Source organism: Tetrao urogallus (genome assembly GCF_951394365.1).
Source record: "Tetrao urogallus genome assembly, chromosome: 10".
NCBI lineage: Eukaryota > Metazoa > Chordata > Aves > Galliformes > Phasianidae > Tetrao > Tetrao urogallus.
The window spans coordinates 13,439,247-13,459,937 of NC_136823.1; the positions used below are offsets into that span (position 1 = coordinate 13,439,247).

At 43.7% G+C, this 20,691-nt stretch overlaps 1 protein-coding gene across 4 annotated transcripts in view; it reads right to left on the reverse strand.

The window, feature by feature from the left end:
• The window catches only part of CADPS (calcium dependent secretion activator), a gene marked incomplete at both ends in the record, with an annotated part of 173,015 nt that overhangs the window by 44,969 nt on the left and 107,355 nt on the right, over nt 1–20,691 (reverse strand). For 2 of the 4 annotated variants that reach the window (XM_079540332.1, XM_079540330.1), the window contains 4 exons: nt 367–473; nt 11,602–11,725; nt 12,343–12,406; nt 13,207–13,308. In XM_079540332.1, the coding sequence (XP_079396458.1) occupies nt 367–473; nt 11,602–11,725; nt 12,343–12,406; nt 13,207–13,308 (397 nt within the window). Of the gene's footprint in view, nt 1–366; nt 474–8,276; nt 8,295–9,142; nt 9,212–11,601; nt 11,726–12,342; nt 12,407–13,206; nt 13,309–20,691 lie in introns of all 4 variants that reach the window. The other 2 variants (XM_079540329.1, XM_079540331.1) reach the window with 2 other exon arrangements.

Here is a 20,691-nt window from a genome sequence, read left to right on the forward strand (position 1 = left end):
TGCCCCTGACATGGTTTCAGTGTTTTTAAAACATGAATCTTTCCATTAAAGCACTCTGAAGAGTTAAGAGGATGGGCTTGCTCTAGTATGGAGCTGGTGGTGAACATACGTGGCTCTTGCTGGTGCTGCGGACTGATGCAGCAGACAGCAGAATGTAATCAATTCCCCCTTTGGCCCTCCCTGCCCTATGGAAAAGCAGTCTTCCTGACCTGTCCCATGTGCCTCCATCACACTTCATCCCCATGGCTGCCCTCTAAAAAAGATAACCCAGCACCTGTTCAGGAGACATCCCATAAGCACGCAAAGCCACCAGCAACCGACCGGACCCTGCTCGAGAGCTGCAGGACACAGGGCACCGCTGCTCACCTCTGCGTGGTGCTCTTCGTTTTGTTGGAGGACTTCAATTACCAATTCTGCCAGACGTATTGTGTCTTCTAACTTTTTAGCTGGTGTGACTAACCGGCCTACATTTTCTGTAGTACAAGAAGTCGAGTTAAAAGGCAGGCAGAGTGAAAAGCTCGATGTAAAGCAAGTAATTTTAGAGGTTTAAAAAATCCCATAATACTCTACAGCTTTAAAGATCTTTTCATGCATATGTTAAATGCTTGTATAATTAGTACTGTGCAAACCAGAAAGCCACATTCGTTATTATACTATGAAAATACAGTGCTCCAGCTCCAAATTTCACAATATAGTCAGAGTTGTTTTGCTTTATGGTGAGGCAGTGGCACTTTATTAGCTCAAATAAGAACATTACATTCCCTAAAGACAGCATCTGGCCACTAATATATGAACAGTATGTATCCTACAGAGTAGATGATGCATTGCAGATCGTGTCTGTATGACTTAACATACTTCTATGATCAATTGAAACAAATCTCTCCATACTTTTAACAAATCGTTAAACTCGAGCAATTTAAATGTCACCTGCTACTGAAAGCAAAAGCTGCAGGTCTGGCTTGCTCCAGGATTTAACTCCACAAAGGTCGAGAAGTTACGCATGCTGGGGGGAGTGGAAAGTGGTAACGCCCACCAGGCGTTCATACATAAGATTTATATGGGAGAAGATGCAAATTTACAGCAAGAACCCTGCAAACAAACCAAGGAGTTTAAATCCTGGAGCTTGTGCTTTAGATCTATTGAGTACTTTTGCAGCATTTTCTAAACAGATTTTTAAAAACACTCAAATCATATTCTTCCAGGTAACTGGTATTAATGTATTACAAATCTGAGGTGCTAACAATCTGGAACATCTAAGTTTTTCAACTTAGAGTATTTCAACAGGAATAACAGGAAAAATAAAACAGTGAGAATAAATATTGAACAACAGCTTCCACAGAGCTGGCTGAGTGCAACCAACGGGGCTTCTGTGACCTGATACGGTGGTTCACCAGCACTCCCAGCTCCAAGGAGAAGAAGGGCAGGACCACTGCTCCCTGGGGATGTGCCTGTGCTGCAGTGGGTCCCTGCAGAGGTGTTTCTCCTGCTAATGATGGGCTGCAAACCCAGCTCTGCTTAGTAGACTGGGCAAGGAGCAGGATTATGCTTCAGGAGCTACATCAGCCAGCCCATACCTATCCACCTATGAACATTTTGGTCTCTGTGATATTAAACCTGGAGACTTCATAAGCAGGTGAAGTACCAAAAAAATCCCAAAGGGCCGTAAAATCAGTGCGCTGCCACGAGCAGCATACAATAGCCTGAATGAGAGCAACAAAGCCAAATGCTAGAGGTGCATGAATCATAGCTCCTCCACCAGCAAGGCATTCACCTTGGGATGTCCAACACTAAGCCAGCAGCTTGGGTTATGCCTAAGTGAAAGACAGGTGAGCACCTTGCTCCATATTCCTGCATGCATCAGCTGTTTGCACATACCTAAGTGCTTAGGTTTTCTTTGCTGACAGAACAGCAACTTGTGGTTGCACACAGATGTCCCACTTTGCTCTGAAGAGCCCCAGAACACAAACCCCAACTTGCTGAAGGCCTGGCAAGCTTTGAGGACTCAAATCTCCATTTTAACATCTCACCTGCTCCCAGTCTTCACTGGATTTATTCTTAAGGCAAAAAATCTCCCATGAAGAGGAGAGGAACATTTCTCAGAAGGGGCTGTGAGAGAGGCATGTGGTGCTGCTGTCAGAGGAGCCCAGCAGCCAGGCCAGCAGAGATCTGGCATTGCAGGTGCTCAGCTCAGCTGAGGGATGCATCAAGGCAAATTAATGCTACACTTTTGCTGATGGATACCATGCACAGGGGCCTTAGGGTTTCCTCTCTGGTTTCCCTTTCATCTCTTGTAGCACTGGAATCAATAACGCTCCCAGGTTGTCCTTAAAATATTCCATTGGGCAAACACTAAAATCAGAGAACTAGTGCTTTACTCATTGTCCCTCTTCCTATGCAACCCAACACCTCACTGGTTACAAGAAAACTTCCTTTTAAGCAAAGAGATCCCAAAGAAATGTCCCTCTGGTTGCTTCTGCACCTTTGAAGCCAAGGGGAAGCTTTTCCATCGATCAGAGCAGCATCAGACCCACTCTCATTTGCAACACTGATCTGCTCTCAAATACAACTAAAAGACAAAAGTGTTAATAAGAACAACTGCTCAGAGATGCTGTCTTTAAAGAAAATATTGATGCTTATACAACTTTGGCAGCCAGCAGATGTCAATCTTAATTTTTTTTCTTCTTATTTTAAATATTTCCCTGGTTAAGTTACTATACATCAGAATATTCCGCTAAGATAGCTGGAGCACTGACAGTTACATGAAACATATACGATATACTTATCAAACATTTCATCCAACATCATGTAAAGCTCATACATATTTATAGTTTTCATGCAAAATGTTATGCAACAACAATGTTATTTTGTGCTGACGTTGATATTTGAAAATGTTGCATATGTCAGACATTGCTAGACAAAAAAAATGTGGACATTTTGAAATAAATGCTACCTCTAAATCTCTACAAACCTACCACATCGCGCTAGGTGGTTTATAAAGCTGCACATGACAACTAGCTTGCTAAGGCTAAACAAGCAACTGCCAGGCTAGAAAACCACTGAATAAATGGAAGGAAGACTATTACAGTACTTGGCGTCTGTTTGGCCATGCCTTTGAGCATATGATTTATCATGTTAGTCTGCGTTTGAGGAGATGCCGGCGGCCCAGCCGGTGGCTTAGGCTTGGATGGACGGGCTGCTGGTGCGTGACGGAGGGACGCCAAAAGTAAAGAGACAATGACGTCATAACAGTGACAAAAGGATGGAAACTTCGAAAGGAACAAAAGCAGAAATGATCAAATACACATGGAAAAAGCCGCTGGGTTTTGCTTCTTGGTGCTTGAGGAGTTACACGGGAATGACACCGTTTGACAACAAAAATTCGAGGAGTCAGCAGATTCTAACATCCTACGGCACTGCGCAATCAGAAAGCCAAGCACCCAACACAAGTGTGGGACTGCACTTCATGTGGCCAGTGGGAAACCTCCGTTTGGGAAACAGAGCTAAAACTGCAGTTCACAGAAGGTGACCAAAAACGACCGCTTGAAGCCAGTGCCCCCGTGCCTAGGTACATTTAGCAATAGAATAACGAGCCGCAGGAATTAATTGCTTTGTAAATATCAATTACACATTTTAGAATTAAACGTCACTGTTGGTTAAAGGGAGCTATAAAATATTCTTGTGCAATTTAAACATGTAAAAAAATCTGTCACTTAAAAATGTGTGGTTCCTGATCGTTTCCAGCTCATTTAATTATTTTCAACTTGGAATTCTAGTGGCTTTTATATTCTGGGTTGAATCATATATAAAAACTTGCCAGCTCTATCAAATATGTTACTTGCTATTCCAAATGTTAGAATACTGCAATCAGGACTTGACCCATCTGTCATATAGTTTACAATATCAGCATAGGAAAAATTCAAAGAAAATAGCCTTTCCTTTTACATGCACTCAGAGAATAAATTATGTACTGTGAATATATTAACACAATAGTTTCTATTACATTTAATAACAGTTTTTAGCAGCATAGTGACTATTTTTAATAATTCCATTTGCAAAGAATCTGGCATATTTATCTGGACATTCTATTGCCAAAAGTCCTTGCCATTTTGATTGCATTTTCCAGCGGGAAAAAAAAAAACGGGTTGGCTTGTGCAAAGTAGATTTCTGATTGCTTTTAAATCTCACAGAATTACAACACTTATCAGAGCAATAAAGAATATCTGAGTAAGCCATTACTTAAAGAGTACAAGTTAGGTTTGTTCCTTCTCTCCATACACAGAGGTACACACGTACACGAACACACATACAGTGCACACATGCACACACACACTTAGTCTTTTTAGATATGCAGTGATTTAATTCAGGCTCATAGATTCAAGCTTCTGGTTTTGGGGTGGTTTTTTTTTTTTTTTTTTTTTTTTTTTTTGTTGTTGTTGTTGTTTTCTGATAGCAAATAAGCAAATCTATTTGCTTATCAATGGAGTCACCCTGATCTATGCTCAGCGTTTACCCAGGGTGGTTCTGTCCCCAGAAATAACACCTTTCAGCCTCAGGTGACAAAAATAACTGTTCTTTGGGCACTGGGCTAATGACTTTCAGCCTAATTTGAAACATAAGCAAGGAATCAATTTGATTACTCACTGATGGCTGCTGGGCAAAACAGGTAATGCTTGGAAAGGAGATTTTGCCGCTGGCCTCCAGGAACTCCATGCCCCATCGCATCTCTGTGTACCACGACCCAAAATTGCCCCTAAAAGTGAGCCCACCTCTGTGCCACCAACCACCAAAACGCTCATGCTGAAAGAGAGAGGTGCTACCATGGGCCCCAGTGGTGAACACATTTCAGCCCTCAATGACATCCAGCCCCCACAGTGTCAAATTGGCCTGACTTGTGCAAGTGTTTTCTGCCCCAGGGAAAAGTCAGGAGCAGAGAAGGATGAGGAGGAAGCAGCAAGAGCTGCTGGTGAGATTTGAATGCATCGGTCACTAAGATTAAAGGCAGGAGAAGCTTATTCCTCTCTAACAGCCTGGCAAAGGGCTTCTCTAAAGTACTCTCCTGGACAAATTTGCGTGTGAGACTGCATTTTACACCTCTGCCTGATACTTGCAAATAAAACACTTGCAGAAACCTGAGTTACTTGGCAAGTAAGAGTTTTGGGGTTGTATGCTGTGCTTTAGCTTGCAATGAGCATAACAGTTGTATTATAAAATCAGTGCTGCTTTGGGAATGCATGTTCCATAAAATTCATTGTATGCAGACCACAATATATTCCAACTATGCATTTCTCACTCAGCACTGTGGTCTTTGTGAGATGGAAGGGCTAACACAACCACAACGCTGAGAATTAAACCTCAACAAGCAAGCACTGGTGTTGGCTTTCCATATTTCTCACAAGCACAGCTACCAACTCTGTGATTTCCCTGTAATAATTAAAAATATGAGTCCTGCCAAAGGCTTTGCTGTGTAAGTATTGTGTGCATCCATTTGTGAGCCAATCATGGCAATGATAGAGTTGCTGTTCTCAAGATAATGATAAAGAATAATGGACACAGCCCAAGGAAAAGGCGAAACAGCCTTTATTATCCTCATGAAATGATTCATGGGTGCCTGAAAAGGACTTCAGTGATGATAACTTTTTTCTCTTAAACCAAGATGCGCAATTAAGAAAAATTCATCAAAAAGCTTTTTTCAACTTAGAAGGAGACTCAGCTCTCAAAATTCAACATACTGAAATGAGAACCTCCTGACTTTCTGGTAATTATTCAGCTTGGTGATGAGTTCTTGCACATCTGAATTCTATCTCATGCTTCAGGCAGCAAGTTGCTCTGCGGTTGGTAAGAACCTTGTAGAAAGAATGCCGCACAGCAGATCGCTGCGACCCCTGAAGCTCTAGTAACAACTCTGTTGCTGCTCCAAACATGTTTTATAAAGGGCAAGAGAGGAAAGCTAGCAATTTGCCTAACAGCTCTCTGTTAAACCCAACTGAATGCCACCTCCAGGAACCAAACAAAGCAGCAGTTCAGTAAGCAGACAAATGCAGGTTGCAGTTATGTCTGGGCTACATCAGTAGTAAAATGTACAATCTATTAATAACTTCAGTCTCCATTCCTGCCTCAAAGACTAACATTTTCCTACCTTTTGCATCCATATTTATTTGGGAAATTTCGTGTGGTTTTCTTGTTGAGCTTCGTGCATTATCACAGTTGCTGGGGTGACTGCTGAGTGATGGATGAGCTGATAAATCCCATGGCACCTCCTCTTATCCCAGGTTAGCTTAACAAACAGGCAGGTCAACCCCTACAGTTCCAGCACACTTGCTAAATATTGCAGATACATGGAACTCCCCAGGCTGAGATTCAGAAATAGGAAACACGAGTGATGCTTTTCATCCCCAAGGGTACCACAGGACTTTGTTTTACAGAGGCCAAAACCAAGTCACTATAAGAGAAGTAGTAAAAACCTAAAAACCCAAGTCTTATGCTAAACACAACAAATGGTCAAGCTGACAACTGTCACTATGGCTGGCACCAGCTCTAAGGCTGCCTGCACTCAGCTCCAGCAGGGTGAAGTGGCATTCATGGAAATGGATGCCTATGAACTCCAATGCCTGTGATGCCTCACTGCCTATGAACTCCAATGCAGTGCAGTGCACTCCTCAGTTCCTGTGCTTACGGGAGGGAGAAGTCATTTTTTTCTAAAAGAAAAATGGATTCCCAACAGACATGAATATGCAGACCAAACACTTATTATAAAGTTGTTAGTTTTGTCTGATCAGTAATTAAAACAACCCACTAATCTTTAATTAATGGTTTATAGTTCTGTTTAGTGTTCTGTTTTAAATCCATACTTCTAGGTGGGGAAGATTACAATTTTTTTCATGTGAAAGGAGAATGAAAGAGTAACATCTGTGTGTTTAAGTTGCTTCCATTATCTTATTTTTTATCCTTGCTTTCGGCAAAACAAATAAAAAGTCAGGTCAAAACCTACTCACTTTTGACTCCACTTCATCCGAGGAACTGATTTCAAGTTGAATCCTGCTGACACTGCCCAAAACTTTTTCATTTAAGACACTGGGAGAATTGTGGGCACAGAGCAGGGCAGCCACATCCTACCGTGTCCCTTTACTCACTCTGAGCTTTGAGAAGCAGTTGTATTTTTAAACAAACTGGGCCTAGACATGCCCTTTTCAATTCCTAACCCTGACACGTGTGACAAGCCTTAGCCACCAAGAGAGATGCCCAGTGCAAGAATTGTGCCTAGCATACAACAGCCCACTGCAGCCACTGGAAACAGCTGTGCTTGCAATGGTTGTATCTGCAACTTCTGGACCTGTACCTCTTGTAGTTGCAGAGAAGAATTAATCTTCATTTCCCAAATACTCCTTTATCAAAATTGGTATTAGCGTCATGCTCTAGATCCAGAGTCAAATTTGACTGCAGGGGTCTGGGGAAGCTGGGGCAGAACAAACCCAGCCCCTCGTGTGGCCTTTTAAAAGCAATTTCCCTTTGATAACAGCTGGAATCCAACCAATCCTTTTCTTCCTCCCCTCACATAACACAACAATCTACTCACAAAAAGGGATGAACAGTTCAGGTTTCAAGGACTTTCAAACCAGGACTGTGGCGTACAACAGAAACAAGAACAGGGGGCTACAGACCTCCAAAACCCCTTCTGAAGAGACAGGCACTTCAGGCACTTTGGTCTGTGCTGAACCTTTGCCTCACCACATGTCACCACAAGTTATAAACAAGAGACAAACAAGACTTCTCTCTGATCAGATCATTTGTTACACATTAACAATAAAATTGAAAACAAAACAAAACAAAACAAAAAAAACCAAACCAAACCAAAAATCAAACCAATTCTCCCAGTAGGGCATAAAACAGAAGTTATGAAAACCAAAAATGAACGTTAGTTTCATCAGAAATGTGCCTGCTGGGTGTGGTAAGTTAATGGCCAGCTCACCAACGTTTCTGCACCAAAAATGAGTTGCAGTTCTTTAGGAAAATAAGATACTTTCCTTTTACAAAGGCTAGGTTGTCCATTAAAACTGTCTCTTAAGAAGAAACTCTATTGCTATAAGGTACTTCTAATCTACACTCTATTCTACGGATGGAGACAAAAGAGGTTATGTAGACAGCACAAATTAACTCCTTAAGTATTAATGCATCTCCATTTTCAGCCTGAAGGAGTACATATCTTAAGGAGCTATGAAAAACAAAATAAATATAACTTAACAGTCCTAGCAATTTATAATGCATATACAATTGTTCACCTGCATCCTTTTGATTCTCTATATGAAAGAGAGAAAGCAACAAGGAGAGAAAAGAGAGAAACAAGAACAGATAGGCAGGATTAATGAGCAAGTGGTCCGCACGGCCCCCCAGTAATGCGTGATATATGACATTTGAAAATAAGGTAAGTTGCCCCGTCTCGCCCCCCCGCCCAGCAACGTGGTGTTACCAAAAGAATCTCCTTTCACAGAGGTGAAAGAGAAAGCTGTACCAATAGGAAATAGGAGAGCACGAGCTCTGCTGATGTACAGGGGCTCTCCGAGCAGCACCCGTGTCCCCTCCAGAGCTCAGCGGAGAGAAGCAACCCAAAAATCCAGGAGGAGAGCAAGTACAGCGCTTCCGCTTGAGAGAACGGCCAGGAGACATGTAAGAGCTGATGCACGCAGGAAGGACAGCCTCACATGATCTCATACGCAGGCTTCATTACAGATCGTGTACGCAGGAGAAGGGACGGCTTTTCCCCACGTCCTTTACCTGACTGCTAGCTCGTTTCTCCCCGGTGTAGCTGCTGCCCTTTGATTGTGTACCAGTGACAAGCACTTTACAAATTGGGGTTACATGGAAGCAAAGTAAAAATGCATTCAGGTCACAGACATAAAGAGTAACTGAAAAAACTTACAAACAGTCTGAGTTTATCACAAACAAATGGCTAAATCGTCTAACCTGTTTTAGGCTGATAAAAAGTGACTGGACTTCTCACACTGGGTTCACAGACAGAAGCAACAGACAAGCCAATGCTAAAAGACTTGAAGCAAGGAGAGTGAGTTTGTTTGGATCTGGACTTTCTCGAGGTAATGAGAACAGAGAGAGTGAGGACAGCATGGAGAGGAGGGTGGTAGGTACTCACGAATGGTTAAATCCATCACTTGAGAGGCCAAGCAGAAGACAGGATGCTCATACATTTCTCTCTTTTTCCCTATAAAAGAGGATTTGGGCATGCAAGAGGCTTAGGTCAGAGGTAAAGAGGTTATAAGGTTATAGGTCAGAGGAAAACTTCATATCAGGTTAAAAGGAAAATAGCCGCAGAGTATTTTGGGATACATACAGGATAAAAGGGAAAAAAAAAAAAAAAGGAAAAAAAAAGGGTTATATTGGAGATCTACTGGATTAACCATTCAGCATGCCCATGAGTCACAAGATAGGTTGTGACCATGACTCTAGAGGTTTGTTCAGAACTGTTTGCAAGAATATGATCAAAACGTCATGAATAGAGGGAAATAGATTTTCACTGGTTTAAGGCTCCGAGATACTAAGGATTTCAGCCTTCAGTATCTAAGGCTTTCACAGGTATTTCTTCATAAACATAGCCTTGAGCACTGCTGCCACTGATTCTGTTTTCCACCTCTGACAAAACTCTCGTCAACACGTGGCTATTCAAACGTCAGCATTCGAAAGCAAGATTTCAAAACCACGCACGGCATCCAGGGATGCACCTCACCGAGGCAAATTTGTTCTTTGCTCTTCTAAGCAACTATTGGAACACACAGTGGACTATGCTCATGAGAGAAAACCTGATGCATGCAGCTGGTGGATGTTGGGTTGTTTGAACTAACAAGCCCAGCATGCTTTGAAATTGGTGTTACAACCACTTTTATAGAAACAGGATAAAAAAGTGGCTGTGGCCAATCACGGATAAAGGAGGAGAAAAGCAGAAGAGAGCAGGTAGTGTGGAATGAACTATTTCCCTGAAAAGGCAGCTGGAAAAAAAATGCGTTGCTTCAAAGTATTCCCAGACCTAAAAGTCACAGTGCAAAAAAGAGGGCAGGTAATTAACACAACCAAGAAGAATTGAGGCACAAAAGGAAAAGTACACACTAACTGTTCTACTTTGGAAATGAATGCATTTTTACTTACAGATCATAAAGTTTGTTTTTGCATAGATTTATCTGAAAGAAGAGAGCAAATCTTACCAACGAGTTAGTGATATTTACACAGAGAACCTAAGGGAGCCAGCACTGGGTAGAAGCATCCATCAACAGAAAAGCTGCTTTTGATTCTCAGTCCTTCTCCAGCCTCTCAAACATATTTAAACATTGCATTTTACAGAATACACCAATTAAAATATCCTGTGAAGTTGAGTACTTTGATAAATTGTCTGATAATGCAGTGCTTATGGAACCTTCATTCCTTCTCTATTTTAGTCACTCATTACCAAGTCAAGAGTTGATAAACATCCTTTTAGTGCCCAATTCTTAAGTGTTTCTCACTGGATGCATAACAATGAATTCATTACCACTGGTACACAATTCGCATCGTTAGACAGAAAAAAAAAAGATGGAAAAAGAGAGGACATGTCATGTACAGAACCTGGACAATTTGTCATACAACAACCCAATTTTTCACGTAAACAAGAACTAAGAAAAGATCAGAGGGAGCCGGTTTTTTTCCTCCTCTCAATATTGTCCCAGAGGCATACAGTGATAATCTCAGCTGTAGGAAAGCTTCACATCACACATAACAGAAACCCAAAGTCTAGAGCAGAACATACCATTCATCTGGAACATACGGGTTTAAGCACTTGCAAACTCGGATACAGTTGGGTAGGAGTTTCAAGTTGGGAACAGCAGCCCACAAAGGTAGCAACATAAACTGATCAACATGTAAAGAACTACTGGATCAGAGAGCTTCAGCTGACACGTGTCCTCCAGCAAGCTTTAAAATGTCTTTTTGATGGCTACATGTGTCTCTGGTCACTGGTTATTATTCTCCCATAACTTAAAAGGTCAATAATATCAGCTATGCCGGATTTAGAGTGACAAGAAAGAAATCTGATGCAAGCACAGGACCAACTGATCGATGACTGCTATGCACAGTGCAAAGACAAGGAAACACTCCCAGAAAAAGACATTTTAAATCGGCTACAAATGATTAAGCACAGATTAAACAGCTTTTCAGCTTCTTATTTTTCATTTGCTTCCTGAACTCCACTGTCACAAACAATTAGCTGCACTATACCTTCAGCTGCAAAGATGACAACCCAAGTATTTCTCAATTTGTTCTTTAAACCACTACGTGAGTCTGAATGATACACCACTGGCCAAATGCACTAAAGATATTAAAAAAAAAAAAAGCTACAGTTCCTTTTAACTGCTCCCCCTCTTTTTTTTTCCAGAAAAAAAAGAAATGTTTTACACAGTTTTCACTCTTAACTGCTTCAAAAGCAAACATCACAAAAATGATTCATAATCACATCAGTTTTATTGACAAGTGAATAAATAGCAAATGAGTTTCTTTCAAATAGCTCCCAGCCACAGTTGCCACCTAGAAATATAACAAAATTGTAATTTCACAAAGAAAGAGCCTTACCTTCAATTTTGGCATACTCTGATAGTCGAGTATAATTGACTAGAGCTGCTTGCTCCAAGCATTTACGGATGACTGTTTTTACCTCCTCTTGAGGGACTGGAGTAACTATGTCTTTCATCAGAACCTTGACACAAGAAAATCTGATTTGTTGTGGCATCAGGCACACATAACTGCTTTTTCTCCAAGCCCAACAAACACATCTGTTTCTGCCCCAGTGCTGCGTGGCTTTCGGGGTAAGCACACAATAGGCAGAACCCACGACAGGGTCACCTTGGCCAGACTGAGATGTGGCACCTACCCTTTCCCTAGCATTCCCTGTCTCTATCCATATCATATGTCATGCTCCAAAATCTTCCCATTTCCTAGGGCAAGACATTAACATTTATCCCAGCTTCCCCAAGGCTGGATAAAGTTTGCACTTCTGATGATTTGGGCTCATGTCTGGGCTTCGCTGCACAGGTTAACAACAAGGCATCGCTTGTAAGGGTCTGCAGCATGAATGCTCATCAGAGAGAGCTAGTCCTTATGCAAGCACAGGTATCACCTGCACTGGTGGTAAGGGCCATACTGCACCTGGCCTCCAAGCTGAAGCAGGAGAAATCAACAGTCCCATCTAGTATTTCAATATTAACTACCAGAATTAGACATCCTCTGCAAAACAACAGTTCCTTAAGCTCTACTGGACGGAAAGATTTACGAATGCAAGTAATTTTAACTACTCTTTGTCATTTTTATGCTTACCCTTTCCAGCAGCGATAGAGTGGCTTTTAGCGCACCTTCTGGACGGCCAAATGGAAAGCAGTACCTAGAAAAATCACAGCATGTTAACATCAGACCAGGTGTGTCAATCAACATTTCCAGTGCTGTGAATATGCTTTCCCACATATGTTCAAGCAATTCTCTGGTCCCGATCTTAGTGTTCCTTCCACTGAGTAATTTTCAGAAAGGGCTCATGGTGCAGATGGAAGAAAGCAAGACAGAATTATGGGCAGTGGGGAAGGTCAGCTAGTTTTAGTTTATTAAATCTTGGTGTTACCTGGGGAGTTTTTAGGTCTCCTAAGGAAGAGTTAACTATCATCTCCTTGTGAAAATAAAACAAAGCTCCAGCTATTTCCAGAGGGAGACCCAGGTTCAAGGGGCTCTGGCACAGACCCTGTGTGCTAACCCATGTCACCCACCCGCAAGTGCAACAGAATGAAGCTGGTGTGCTACAGGGGCATCTTATCCTTTTTAAGGAGGGTAGGATCTGTCGTTTCCATAATATCGACATCCCTGAAGAAAGCCCTGCTCTTCTGTATGCTAGTAAATATAAATGGCTAATAACTGAGAACAGAAATAAGACAATAGGGGTTAAATTTTAGAAAAAAAATCAGCATTACTCTGCTTACAGAAGCAAGACGGTTTGAAATACCCGTTTAAAGGTTATTTCTTTCAAGGCACTCTCCAGATAGAAACACGCTGCAGCACAAGCGTCACTGCCCTGCTCAGGTCTGTGCTGCTTATTCCTGCAGGCATTCAAAACCTGCCTTTTGGCTTTCCTGATTAAAGGAGGGAATTTGGAAGAAATCAGTCCTCTCCCATTCAGCCTCAATTCTCTGCCTTTACCTAAAGTGCGTGATCTGATTCTCCAGAAGCACACGCAGCCGCTCCTTGATCTCTTCAAATCGCTCTTTCTCATCCACGGTTACCGTTCCTATCCCATCCGGCCTGAAGGAGAAATGCCATGAATGACTCAGACTCCACCTCACGACCCCAGGAAATCATCTGCGCAGCAAAGCACATGCTGCAGGTTGGGACACAGATGTCACCAGCCATTAGACCCAGGACAGAGCAAGCTGAGACGCAGCAGTCACAGCAGCACAACCGCAAAGGTATCAGAGAGCAAGAAAGCAAAAAATACCCCCCTCTCAGAATGATAATCTGTATATGGACACCCCCTCCCCCTACCCTCCCGTATTTTTTTTTCTGTGACAAAAAAGCCTGAAAAATACACAAAAAACCAGAATCCTTTCTTACACATAGGTATACAACAAGGAGCGCAACGCCAGCTTTCACAGCGGGATTGGGCTCATTGCTGGCAAAACACGGACTTAATTTCTGCAGAAAAATTCAGCCGTTAATTTAACATAATTCACAGCATTAGGAATATTGACAACAAGCTTCTATACGAACAGAATGTAAAATTCTGTGTCACTGAATCACCTTATTACAATAATTTCTTGAAGTCAACCGTCTTCAATATATTCTGCCGAAATGTACCTAAAAAGCGGTAAGTATTTTTTACCTGAGTGATAACAACGAACAGGTTTTATCACAGAATTTCAGGGAGAATTTGCTACACCCTGGCATTTGCTGCGTGCACAGGACTGCATTGTAAGACCTCAGGCACTGAGTCTGCCTCGGGCGCTCCTCATCCATCCGTCACCGAGCACAGTGTGCAACGAGCACTGCTACGGCTCTCCCAGGCTGGGACGGGTGTCCCCATGCTCCCGTCCTCCTGCCACAGACCCAGCTGTGAGCAGCCATGCCCTCCTTTTCCCTGCACCCAGATGGCAAATCGCACGGTGGAGCAGCACGGGCAGAGGAGCCTAATCCATCACCAAAGGGCTCGGCGCGCCAGACAATCGGCAGCACCGCTTCCCAGCCCTGATGAGCAAAATCTGCAGATCTGTGTACTCCTGGGCAACTCCGCTGGCACAGGCGCTCTTTAGGTAATGTCAGGCGTCTTAAAATTGAACAAATGTTCTTACTTAAAGGCCTCCTCCAGTGTTCAGCTTAAGCTGCATAAATCCTCAGTACTAGACTGGTTCGGCTATACAAAAGACTTGGCAAGGGATTACAAAGCTTCTAATGAACCTCCTGTCAGGGGTTAATTGGTTGGCTTTATTTTCCTCTTAAAGAATCAAAGGCCCTAAACTTAAAATAAAAAAATACACAACACAAAAATAAAACCCTGTAAAAATGAAAAGCAATAAAATCCGTACCATCTCTTCTCCTTGACCCCATATTTAGAAAGTTCTCAGCATTACAAGTACAAACTCTGATATTCCAGTACAAGTGAACACAATTAAAACATTTCAGGAGAGTAACCAGCAAGCCTTATATGATGTTGACTGCATATTCTTAAAGCATTGTGTTAAATAAAATTCAAAACGCGGAAAGAGAAAAAACGCTTGAGTATCAGGGCTTGTACTTAAATTCAAACAAAATTTCATCAGAAATTGTTATTTGATTATTTGCCAAATTCAGTTGTGCATTAAGGAAAAAAAAAGGGAAAAAGATTTAGGCTAAAACTTGGATAAAATGTCTCATCTAGGGAACGCATTTCATAAACATTTTTGGAAGCATGGATCTGGTCTCATTAGTACCTAATTAGGAATAGTTATTTTGAAGAAATGAGCAAGCCACGGGGGGAAAAAAATTAAAAAAAAATTAGACATTGAGCAGAAATTAATGTCTGAAGATGCTCAATATATTTTTCTTCCCAAATTCCATCAAGTAGTTAATACTCTGACAGAGATACCCCTGCCTTTTGTTGTGCTGTGCACCTCGCAGTGCCTGGTTTGCTCCCAAGCAAATGACTTGGGGCAGGCTGTGATACATGCTGTACATGAAGGGCAGGGCTGAATCCCTCCTTTGACTTTTGGCACTCCTGTACCCGCGACAACCAGCGGTGTCACTGGGTTAATTGTGTCAGCGTTGACAAACGAGGCAGTGAAAGCCACCCACGCTGGCAGCGATTTGCTGATGGACTGGAAACGGTCTGAAAGTTATGTTACCCTTTGCTGGGTCAATAGCTTCCAACAGGGAGACTTATCGCCAGGGCACCTGGGTGGGTCTAGGTGAGGTCTGCTTCCCCAGCAGACAGTGCTTATCTGAGGAAGGGTTGCTTTTAAGACCACCGTTAGCCCTAAAAGACATACTGAAGGGATTGAACTGGAAGCAAAGCGCAGTAATGCGAGAACCGCAGCAGTGACTGGGCATCCCGCTGCTGGTGCTGGTCGAGGCAGGGTCAGCACATGTCTGACCGCGCAGGCGGGCCGCAGCCCTCCCACACGACTCATACCCTCACTGCATGTGAAGGGCCCGTGTTTCATCAGAAACAAGCACGTAAGGAACAGTGCAAACACCTGATGTGCCACCACCGTCCGCGGCCTGCTTCCACAGCACCAGACCCACGTGAGGAGGCATGGCGGACTTTGGAGAACAAAGATCAGGAGCAAACAGCCCTGCCTTCAGCTATGGTGCCCCTTGGCCCCCACAGCCCATGGCCAGCAGCCAGCATGTGGCACGAGGAAGGAGAGTCCATCCCACTGGAGCCCCCACACAGGACCCACACACAAGCGGCGTGCCGCTACCCTGGATCATGCTCCAGCAAACTTGAGACAAGCTACAGGTCAGCCGTAGCCATTTTTGGAGCAGCGCGGATGTCTGGAAGGGCCTGCCAGGAGAGAGCCATCACCACTGCAAGGACTCCCTTTCTCACCCAGCTGTGGACTATATTGCATCTGACATGATGAGCATCTCTCGAATCTACCTTTCAAATTTTCGGCAAACCATTTTCTCACTGTCCTTCACAAAGTTGACATTTTCGGCAGCATGATAGGAAAGATGTCATGTCGGCTGCTTTTCAAGTTGTTGTCACAGTGGTTAGCACCAGTTCTGTCATCTTTGCTTTCCTCACAATCCCCCATCTTGAGCCATGTCACAAATAATAATACTTCCCATGTTTTTGTCAAATTTCAAATACTATCACCCAGCTGCACGTCTTCGGATTTACTAGTTATGTTAATCTTGTTGCTCATCTTCTCAGAAGCTGAAGCATTAGGAACTCATTAATTAGTGACAAATGCAGGATATACATAGAACTGGAAAAACACCACCGAAAGCCTCGCACTTAATTTATTAGCTGGATAATTTTAAAACCTAATTAAATATGCAAGTCAAATATACTTTGAAAATGCTATCTTTTTGAGGGAACATATTTATTTTCCCTTTGCAAGAACACAAAGGGTACGTAGCCTAGCATTTAAGATTCACTTCTGTGCTCTAGACAATTCCATTACGTGGCTGATGGGGCTGAAAAAAATCCACAAGAGAAGTTCAGGTCTTACCAACTTGTTCCTGATGCTTATTGGTGATTTCATTTTTAACAGTGATCTCCAGCTCAACCTTTACATTTGATATCTTATCTGATGGGCAGAAGCACCGACTCCTCCAGCAAGCAGCATTTCTGCAGCAAGGCTGGCTAAAACACAGCCAGAGGAAACGAATGCGCTCACACAATCTTAAACCGCATCCTTGTAACAGCGAGCTAAGCAGGGATGGGCAATGAGAAAAAAGCAAAGTGGTGAAGAATAGTTCTGTACGTACATGATTTGTGCAGAGCCACATATGACAAAATGAGTCTGAACCTATGGGGTCAGGTCTGCAAACAGAACAAACATCGCCATCTAAATGGGGACACCAGTTCATCTGATTCTCTACAGCTCACGGATACTCAAGGTGTGTGCCATAAGTTGTGGGCAGAAAGGGAAGCAGAAGGGCAAAAAAGGCAAGAAAAATAAATAAGGAAATTTTTAATTATAAGTAAACAAGTTTCGAATCACTCCTTCTGCTGCAGATTCATTATCTTGGCTCAAAACTAGTCAATTCCCAATGTAAATATTTCACACGAAAAGTTTTAAATGCTGCTTTCCCTATTCCTCATTGTTTTTAAGTTATAAACCACGAAAATAACAACACCAACAAAGCAGGTGGTGAAATTAAAAAAAGGGGCTGCAATTTAAACAGCGAAAACGATAGTCCTTGTTTAGCTTGGACGGTTTGTGCAAATTCCAGGGTTAATTATAAATTATAATTAGGACCTGTGATCCTAAGGCCACTGCTTTATTCTTCTAGCCCCGCCTCCCCCCATGCCCTTTTCTAATTATACCCAGTGCCCCCCGGGCTAGTTATGCTGCTAAAACAAATATATCAAAATGATTTTTAACAAAGACTAATATATGAAGCAATAGCATGCATTTGTATGCAATTATAAATATACAGTATAGCTCCAGTGGGTTAATCTCTTTGACATAAGCCTGTACGGAATACCATGGAGGCTCACGAATGGAAAGACAGATCATCTTTTACACCTTTTATGTTTAACTTGTCTACACTTTTTCTACTGGGGAAAATATTGCTTACACGTAGCAAACAGATCTTTGCACGCACTGTGAGCCCTGGCATTCACAGCCAGCGAAAAAAAAACAATGTCAAAAACTGATGCAAATAATTTGATTTTTTAAGTAACAACTCAAATATAAAACACGTGCTGCCTTCAGCTCCCTTGCTGCTTGCCAGGTGCAGCACATATGAGCCATGCAGTAAACACGGATGATTAGCGCCTTGGACAGCACGTGTCAGGATGGCTTTGGGAGGCTGCCTGGCAGGAGCTCACAGGGGGAACCGGTGCTGGGCCACGTCGGGATGCGGGACCACAGCTGGGGTCCTGCCTTCTTATATCGCCCCTAGCAAAGCCGACCTGAAAGATCCCACCTGGTTACACCCCTTGAAAAAGCTTATTCAGCCAACACCAGTTTGGCCCAATTTCTCCTGGGAATTCACACCGGCTGAAAGCCCTTTGTTTGGCTCATTCTGCCGCCCGCTCTCCTTCCCTCCATGCCGCCGCAGGTGCGAGCCGCTCCATCCTCCCAGCCCGCCTTCCTCGTGCTCCCGCTCCCTTCCATGCCAGCGCCAAGTCACGGCTCATCGCTTCCCATGTGCCATCCACACCCCTGACGCCGCGCGGCTGAACCGAATGGCTTCTGAGCACTGCCATCCCACACCTATTGCAACGCATCACGTCAGCCCCGGCCGTGTGTCTGCCGGTCGCGGGCGATGCCGGATTGCATCCGACAGACGGCCGCCGCACACGCCGTGTCATTGCGGGGCTGGCGCGACACGGAGCCGGCACCTAACGAGGGGTTACGGTGTTATGCCCTGTGAGGTCTGCAGGCAGGGCTGCTCATCTGAGCGCAGCAATGTGTTGATGTATTTAGCACTTCTCTCCCAGGACCAAAACGCGCTGTTTCGTTGGTTTGGTTTTTATTTTTAAAGTCGTGGTATGGAAATCTTGCCTTTATATGGGTTAGCCAGATACGTAATTAGAAAACAAAGGAAGAATGTATGAAAGTGTTACGCAGACTTTTTGATCATCCAAGGTCTGTGACAATAATATTATTTCTGGTTTTATGCTGTAAAACACAGATCACAGAGGGAAGCATGGGTCACTGACATACCAGGAAACTTAGCAGGGAGACTTAGGGGTGTCAGGGCTTTGGGTAAAAGCCACTGAACAGCTCACCAAGAAGGATGCTATCAGAACAGCTCACCAAGAAGGATGCTATCAGATTGCAGGAGATTCAGGCCAGCATCCTGATTCGGATAAGATCAACGTCTGCTAACACTTAGCACACACACAATCAGTTTGTAAAAGATTCAGATTAGCAAGAGGACACAAAGCGTCCTTTTTGGTGCCAATCTGAGCATCTACAAAGAAAGTTAGACATGGAACTCTGCTTTCTTTAAACTACGTCAGTCCATTGCTTATGCTACTTTCTGGAGGACTGTTGGTAATGGAAAATGATAGCCTTAATGGTCCCAGGAGCACACAGACATCAGAAACCACACAGTCTGTGCTGTCGTTGTCCGAGTGATGCTACGTGTTCCTTGCATTTCATGCATGCATAGACATCAGAAATCATAAAACCTCACATAACAGCAGAATTTCACAAAGGCATCAGCGGTACCTGGTGGGCAAGACCCTGCTATGAAATCGCTGGTGGCCACAGCAGTGAAAAGCCTTCAGTTCGGCTGTGTAGCAAGTAAGGAGGGACCAGAAAATGCCCGAGTATTCGGCAGTGAGGGCTTTCCTGCCTCTGGCTCCTGCCTTTCCGACAGCCTGTGCACAGTACACACAGGTATCTGCAGGAGGTGAAACTCAGGACAAGCAATTTACATTTAACCACAGGTTTTTTATTCCAAAAAGGAAGAAATTGACAGAAAAACCAAGGGGACTGTCATGCAAATAGCAGTGATTTGCAGCCTTCTTTTGGAGAGATTATGTCGGGCTTTCAGGGCTCTGAATAAGCTACAGGAGCCCAAAGGGAGGCAAAAAAAAAAAAAAAAAAAAAAAAGAAACCCTATCTAAAGCACCACGGCTCCAAACCAGCCCCAAAATCGCATTGTGACCGCGTCACCTGCCGCGGCGGCGGGGTCAGCCCGAAGCTGGAGGTGCAATGCCACCCGCTCCGCCCGGGCACGGCGGTGCCGGACAGGCGAGGCACCGCGCCCGCACTGCCGCCTGTCATCGTGTCAGCCCCGAGCTCCGGGCTGTCCCCGGCATCCGAGCGCCCCGCACCTCCCCGCTGACTGCGAGCGACTGTTGTCTCGCCGCCTGACCTTACACAAACGCGATGCAAACAGACAGCCCACCTCAGCTCCATCACTGTCTGCTGCTAATACAGGAGATTGATAGCCACATGAAATCAACTCCCCGCTCGACCTTCGGTGCTGGGTGGCATATTCTGACTGACAGCCAACCTCATTCCGGAGAAAATCAAACTACCCAACTTCTTCTCTCTCTCTCTCTCTCTTTTTTTTTTTTTCTTTTTTTCCCCTGTCTAAAAAGTGAAGTAACTTCTTTTTATAAAGAAAATCAAATCAACACTTTCTCGGTTTTGACAGAGGAAAGCAGCCTTTGTTAAACAGAAAGATGCCTCCTAACTTGAATCCTCCCCCTGCACTGGGGCCCACGGATGCAGTGGTACCCGGTGTACAAGATGCTCCATCAGGCACAGTGCTGCGTGCTGCACAGTCCCAAGCACGGGCATGCTCCCACCTCTACGAAATATACACGGGAAATTTTCTTCTATAGGTTGCTGGGCAGAGCATAGCCCCTGGCTAACCCTAGGCAATGGATGGGAATGGTATGTGGGAGGAAGGGATGCAGAAGAAAACCCAGCCCTACACACGCCGTAATTGCCAGTAAGCACGGCAGGGATAAATATCGGCCAGCCAGCTCTCAAATGCAAGGATGTAAGTGGC